The sequence below is a fragment of the Gekko japonicus genome, unplaced genomic scaffold (assembly GCF_001447785.1).
Source record: "Gekko japonicus isolate JY-2015 unplaced genomic scaffold, Gekko_japonicus_V1.1 scaffold2653, whole genome shotgun sequence".
Lineage (NCBI taxonomy): Eukaryota > Metazoa > Chordata > Lepidosauria > Squamata > Gekkonidae > Gekko > Gekko japonicus.
In genome coordinates, this window is record NW_015165903.1 from 105,879 (window position 1) to 113,399 (window position 7,521).

Genomic DNA, 7,521 nt, shown 5'->3' on the forward strand with positions numbered 1-7,521 from the left:
AAAATTCTACTTTGTGAGCTGCTGGCATTAAAGCTGTGAGCGAGCGATTTGGCCACTGCATACATTAAATTTGCTCTGGAGCCATCCTTCCTGAGCGAAGACAAAAATGTGTGAGCCGGAGGCTAAAAAACTGTGAGCTAGCTCACACTAACTCAGCTTAGAGGGAACACTGGTGTGGATCAGAACATGAAGAAGTTAGCTTGGATTTAGGGGGGGGGCTGTGTTCAAATCCTACTCCAGGCATTAGTTCACTCGGGCAGCCTTTGGCAAATCATTTAATCCTTTGTTCCTATGTTTTGAGGTTCACCTTCACAAAAGCTTACTTGTGAACCCTTTCAGCAATGATGAACCTGGATATGTAAACTCTGCTAACCTAGCCAAGTTAGCTGCACCAGTGCTAATCTGGTTGTTGTTAAACCAGAGCTCTGCCAAAGCTTACGATTTTGTGCTGTCACTGATCTGGCTAATCCTGGCCAAAAAAGTGGCAGGCAATGGTTTACATAGGTTCTTGTTCTCGGGATATTTGGATTTGCCTTGTTAAGCTGCTCAGGTGCAAATCCCGGCTTAAGGGAGGCACCAGACGAGGTCTTCCCGTGCCTTCAGTCGATGATACTGAAGCAACCGTGCAGTTTGTGAGAGACCAAGACCTGGATGAGATAATCGGGCCTTTTAAGTAGCTCAAGCTAGCTAGATGCTCTACAAGCTTTGCGCACTTCTGAACCCCACAGAATGCTTCATCTACCCAAAGAATCTTGGAAATAAAAACAACAACTCGACACCCACTTAGGTCTCACTGAGTTCAAGGCAGACAAGCCTTTATTCACAATATTCCTGAAATAAATTAAATACATATATTTATATATATTTATATATATTTAAAAGAAGTGAAATGGAATGAAGACCGCCCGATATACTGAGCAGCATTTTCAGCCTGCAACTTGGGAGAAGCAACTTCTCACGTGCACAGGAATGGGAATGAAGTACATTACAAAGCTGCCCGGCCCCTGATAACAGCTTCTCTGTTCTTTGCAGAAAGCTCTGGTACTTTGGGGGGGGGGAGAGAGGCAGATTTAGAGAGACCCAACATTATAATCACAGGCACCAGCATCCTCCTGGCTTGTTTGATTCGCCTGCACTGTGCTGAGATTTCAAGGAGATTCATTTTCAGTACTGGGGATGTACGCCAGTCTTCATCCACACAACAAGCTTTAGAAACCCCAGGCCACGATTCCCCCCCCCCCCCACACAGCATTCTGATCTCCCCTCTTTCCCCTCCCCACAGGCCAGGAGACCTTCCCAATCTAAGGTTTGATTGGGGCTTTCCCTGGAGGAGCAACTGGACAAACTACAATTATTGATGTGACAGGCGATCCTTTTCCAGAGAGTTGGGCGGGTGGGGTGGGGAGGGTGGCTTTAGGAGCCCCACGTGCCCCCTCCCCCAGTCAGACCCGTAGTCGATCTGGCTGAAATGAAGATTTCCTAATGTAAATGCGGACGGCGGCTCTCTCTCCTGGAAGCGAACACTGTCGGAATGTCATTGCTGAGTCAGTGACTGCATCTTTGCCTGGCGCTTGGCTTTGGTTTGGAGGTAGCGGCCCTTCCCTTCTTCAAAACGCCTTCGCTCATCTTCCGTTTCTACCTGCGGGTTGAGCAAAAAAAAACACCAGCGCATTATTGCAAAACATCTACAGGCGATTCACGGCTCCCTTTCCCCACCTGTCCTGAAGTTCAAATGCCCGGTGAAATAGAATGCTTTCAAGACCCTCTAAAAAGGTACAGCTCTAGTGCAGGTGGATGCTGTGGTGCCCACTAAGTGTTTTAAGACAGCAGGCAGGGCTGGGTGGAGCTTTTGTCTAGCAAGGCTTCTGATTGGCTGCGCAGACTGTCACTTGGGCAGCAGCTGCCACCAGAGTACAAGGATCTTGGGCCGTGTGACCGAAGGTAAACTGCAGAAGCCCTTTCGTGGCTGTCTCCACCAGTATTCCCTCTCATAGATAAAGGAAATAATGTTTACAGTTCAGCAAGGAATGCAAACTAAAAACAAAAAACCTACCTGGCTATCCTACTCACTACATAGCAGCAAGGTGCAGAGATCTTCAAGGCAGTTTCTTCTCTCTCTAAGTCTTCTCAAGCTGCCTATTCTCCATAGAAGTTCTTAACGATTTAGCCAATAGACAGCTGTTACCAGGATAGATCTCTAAATTGCAAGCTGTCAACCACTTTAGATGACAGGTCTCAGCTGCTGCAAGTTAATTACTTCTGCCAGCCTAAGCAACAATTCTATAGCCAAGGAAGCTAATACTTAGGCAGAAAAAACTCTCTTAAAGGAGACCACTTTCTGTGTAGTGGTTAAGTGCGTGGACTCTAATCTGGAAGAACCGGGTTTGATTCCTCACTCCTCCACTTGCACCTGACTGGATGACCTTGGGCAAGCTGTAGCTCTGATAAGAGCTGTTGAAAAAGAGCAGTTTCTGTCAAGAGTTCTCTCAGCCCCACCTACCTCACAGGGTGTCTGTTGTGGGGAGGGGAAGGGGAAGGAGTTTGTAAGCTGCTCTGAGACACCTTTGAGTGGTTAAGGGCGGGGTATAAATCCTATCTCTTCTTCTTCTTGATACAGAGTTAGAAGGGATCCTAAAGGTCAGCTACTCCAACCCCCTTGCTCAGTGCAGGAATTAGTCAACTACAGCACCCCACTCTGCTTAAAGGAGCACACACCTTTAAAACAATGTTTAGAAATGATTGAAAAAAGCATCTACAGGAGAAATTCTTGTGGGGCTGCATCTTTAAGAAAGGGGGTGGAGCCCTCAAAGCCCCACCATAGCCTGGTCTCCACCTCCTGTGGCCGCCACTTTGAAATACTGGCACAGCAGGGTAGGCGCCAGCCACAAAGGTGCCCGCAGGCTCAAAAAGGTTGGGGACCCCTGTCCTAGAGTATCTGTTCTGGGAGGCTGTTTTCCATACATGTAATCGCCACACCAATTTCCAGTCATGGTCAATGTCACTTCAGCGGGCAAAGGCACCTGAAGCAGAGCCTCATCCCTCAGACTCAAATCATGGCACGTGTGGATGCTACTTATTGGGGGGGGGGGAAGCATTCCTCAAATATCCCAGACCCAGGCTGTATGGCTGTCTGAAGGTAAATATCAGCACCTTGAATGTAGTTCTACAGCTACTTGGTAACCACCGGTGCTCTTAATACAGGCTGCAATTTGCTCCACATAGTCAGCTCTGGTCAAAAGTCATGCTGCCATATTCCGGGTCAGCTGAAGCTTCCAGATAGCCTTCAAGGGCAAGCCCACGCCGATCACATTGCAGTAGTCAAGGCAGAGAACACTGGCATTATCTTGTCAAGTGTGTACCACCATGAACAGCAGATGTAAGGAATGATCTCATGGCAAGAGTCTTGCTGTCCTCCTTTGCTGGGCAGCTTTCCAAAGATGATGACTATCTCACATCTTCCAGTAATGTGGTTTATTTTATGTGAACAAGCTTTGCTGAAGAGGGGCTGATTTCCCTTCCTCTGCTAGGATTCCTAGAACATGCAGGGACCAGTGTCCTCCCAGTGTGCCTAACTGCAGAGTTCTATTCAACACTCTGCCAAATCCTTCCAAAACCTCCATGAAATCCCTTAAGGGTGTAAAATCAGAACAGCTTTATGTGGGGGAGCAAAGAAGAGGTGGTGAGCTCACACAACCTTTTCAGATGCTGGTGGAAAACTCCAATGACACCCCAACTTCTGCTGGATAACACAGGGCACAGTCCTCTCGGAACTTTTCCTGTGCGAGTCCCACTGAAACGAGTTGCACATTGCAGCATTCCTGAATCCTTCACCGTTCCTGCACATTTCAACAGAACATGGGCAGGAGAGCATCCCAGTGGAATGTACCTCGTGGGTCAGAGTCATCTCTCTTTTTCGCCAGCTTTAAGAGCACCCCAAAGCCACCAATCGAGGGCCACCTCTAAGGGAGCAAGGGCAGATTCACTTCTATGCGCCAGCCACTGAACATCAGAAGAGCCCTGCTGGATCAGACCAATGATCCATCTAGGCCAGCACCCTGCCTCTCACAGTAGCCAACCAGTCCCTCTGGAGGGCCAACAACAGGGCACAGAGGCCGAGGACTTCCCCTGATGTTTCCTCCTGGCTCTGGGATCAGAGGTTGACTGCCTCTGAACATGGAGGTTCCCCTCAGCCACCATAGCTAGCAGCCATTGATAGACCACTCCCCTCCACTAATCTATTTAATCCTTTTTAAAGCTGTTTTCCCCCCCCTGTGGATATCACTACACATTTTACTCACTCTCTGTTTAAAGAAGTATTTCATTTTGTCCATCCCGAATCTAATGCCCATCGGTTTCATTAGAAGCTCTCGAGTTCTAGTATTTTGGGAGACGGAGGAAAATTTCTCTGCCACCCCATGCCTAATTCTACAAACCTCGATCGTGTCCTCCCCTTAGTCGTCTCTTTTCGAAACTGAAAAGTCCCAAACTCTTCAGCCTTTCCCCACAGGGAAGCCGAGAGAGAGAGGAAAAACTGTGCTGTGATTTTTGTTTTTTCCAAAGCAGGCAACAACTCAAGGACCGCATAGCCTCAGTGTACCTTGCAAGGGCTGGAAACCAACAAATCTATTTGGCAATAATTTAGCAATTTATAAATACGTCCACCCTCAACCTCTCCCGCTCCAGAGACCAAAACCACCGCAACGTAACCTGACTTTCCCGATTGTGATTTGTTGAGGTCAGCATAGAGAACTCGACGGGATATTTTCATAGGGCTGGAGGAAAGTGGCTTGAAGCCTTAGCATAACTAAGACAAAGCGGCCTTTTCCTCTAAGGCCCCCTTCCCTCCCCCTGCACAGCTGCACTCCTGGCCGGCTCCGCCACACCCATTCATTGACTGCGAACATCTGCATGCGGCATTCTCCACTACAAATGACCGAGGCTGCTCGCAACATAATAAAACAGAGACGGTCCAGCATAAAAAGGAGATAAGATTAGGCAGCTGCAGGGATATTAAAAATGCACCTCATATCCTAAGGAGAGCCCGATCGGTCACAGGAAGCAAGCAGGTTCTGTTCCCCTTGTGCATTGCATTGGGTGGTACTGGGGTGAGGGAGGGGAGGGGGTGGTATTCTGTGTTGCAATGTTCCCTCTAAGCTATGGAGTCTTGTGAGCAAGAATTCTACTTTGTGAGCGACTGGCGTTAAAGTTGTGAGCGAGCGATTGGGCTACTGCGTAAGTTAGTCTGCTCTGGAGCCATCCCTTCCTGCGCTAAGGCAAAAATGTGTGAGCCGGAGGCTAAAAAACTGTGAGCTAGCTCACACTAACTCAGCTTAGAGGGAACACTGGTTGCAACTGAACAGGTTAGCAATGCTGGTGGTCACAGAGGGTGTCCCGCCTACACTTAATTCACGAAATGCGAGTTTAGACATGAGGCAGGCTCCGGGGTGCAGCAGTCCAAAAGTGGACTCCCATCCCCGGCGTCAACTCATCTGAGCTGGAAGGATGCAAGAGCCTCCTAAGCCTGGCTCCCTAGGCCCTAGTGGCTGGATAACACACACACACACTCTCTCTCTCTCTCTCTCTCTCTCTCTCTCTCTCTCCAGAGCCCAGTACAGAAGCAGCAGCAAGCAGGTACGATGACATAAAGGCACTGAACGGAGCAAGTAAATCCAGAGGTGGCTGAAAGCAAGACAGCCAGGCCCACATGTCTTAAGGAAGGCAAATTCTACCACCTTGCAGATTTTTTGGGGGGCGGGGGGGGGGGCTCCAGTAGGGCAACCACCAGCAGCTGGTTATAGTGTGAGCAAAACCCGCTCAGAGTCATCCCGCAGCAGGGGTCCCTGATGAGGTAGGTGCCCATTTGCACCAGGGCGCCCACCAAGACCTTTCCTGCCACCCACTAAGTGTTTTTGGAAAGTGGGAGGGGCCCCCATGGGGAATCTTGACAGCTGGGCTTCTGATTGGCCACTTCTCGGCCTTTTGGCTAAGCTCAACTGCGACTGGACACTGGAGATTTGACAGGCGGTACAGATTAATACAGTTTGGTGAGAGGCAGTCTGGTGTAGTGTTTAGGAGCATGGGCTCTAATCTGGGAGAACTGGGTTTGATCCCTCTGACAGGCAGCTGTTGGTGTGACCTTGGGTCAGTCAAAAGTTCTTTCAGAGCTGTTCTCTCAAGGGCAGCTCGAGAGAGAGCTCTCTCAGCCCCACCTGCCTCACAGGCAGTGTTCCCTCTAAGCTGAGTTGGTGTGAGCTAGCTCACATTTTTTAGCCTTTGGCTCACACTTTTTTGTCTCAGCTCAGGAAGGATGGCTCCAGAGCAAACTGATTGATGCAGCAGCCAAATTACCCGCTCACAACTTTAAAGCCTGTAGCTCACAAGGTAGAATTTTTGCTCGCAAGACTCTACATCTTAGAGGGAACATTGCACAGGGTGTCTGTTGTGGGAAGGGGAAGGGAAAGGAGATTGTAAGCTGCTCTGAGATTCCTTTGGGTAGTGAAGGGTAGGGTATAAATCCAATCTCCTCTCCCTCTTCTTTTTCTACAATGGTGTTTTGGAGGCAGCTGCCACCACAGTTTTGGCTTCGTTCTCTCTATCATTACTCTTTCCAACCTTTCTGAAAAATTACCCTTCTTTTCTCTCCTGCATTTGGGCTTCCTCGGTGTTTCTCTGTGAAGCTCCACCTCCCAGGGTGGACATGATGTGTTTGGCTCCACCTCCTACAGCGGCCATTCTGTGGTTGCGCCCATGTCAGAATCCCAAAGGAACCCACAGGTTCAGAAAGGTTGGGGACCCACGTCCCGCAGGATCCTTTCTCTGCCCGGCTTCTCTGCCTTCCCTCCGAGAGGACAAGGAAATACCTCTTTACAGAGAGTGAATCAAAAGTGCGATCTCTCCACCAGAGACGCTGCACCCCAGACAAGGGCAAGACACTCGGTATTCTGTATATCTGCCTGTTGACACAATTATCCCAAAGCCAAACACAGAGACGTGTTTGAGATACCAAGCAAAGTCATCCATCACTTCCCAAGATGCCAGCTGCCTGGCGGTCCCCTTAGTGGCTTAAACAGAGGCAGAGAGGGAGCATTCCCCCATTATGCACTAGACTGCCTGGATGAGTCCCTCGGGGAGCCTGGCAGCATTAATGGGCAGCCACCTTTCAGGGGGGCGGCACACACAGTCCTTGGCATTTATCGGTTTTCAGGAGCACGAGGCATTTCCCAGCTGTAAAGGAACATCCTGCCTGGCAAAGGCCGCCCGACGGTTCATCCCTCTGCTTTTTCGCCATTGTTCACTTCCGAGCTACAAGCAAAGCACAAAAGGGACGCCCCGCAGGTATCTCCTTCCCTGGGGAATTCTGCAAGCTTACACACGCCGATTTGGGATGCTGGATACATCAAAGGTGGCCCAAGTTCCAAACGCCCCTCGCTTTGCAGCACAGGACAGACTCACAGCTCTCTCCCTTCCCCCACTAAACAGACCAAGCAACTTGGGCTACATTTGGAAAACTGTACAATTGCC

At 49.5% G+C, this 7,521-nt stretch overlaps 1 protein-coding gene across 2 annotated transcripts in view; it reads right to left on the bottom strand.

Moving 5' to 3' along the window:
• Positions 1 to 1,319: 1,319 nt before the first annotated feature.
• The window catches only part of ACOT7 (acyl-CoA thioesterase 7), an 86,947-nt gene continuing 80,745 nt past the window's right edge, over positions 1,320 to 7,521 (bottom strand). For both annotated transcript variants that reach the window (XM_015411377.1, XM_015411376.1), the window contains one exon: positions 1,320 to 1,639. In XM_015411377.1, coding sequence (XP_015266863.1) covers positions 1,535 to 1,639 — 105 coding nt within the window. In that variant the 3' untranslated portion in view covers positions 1,320 to 1,534. The remainder of the gene's footprint in view (positions 1,640 to 7,521) is intronic.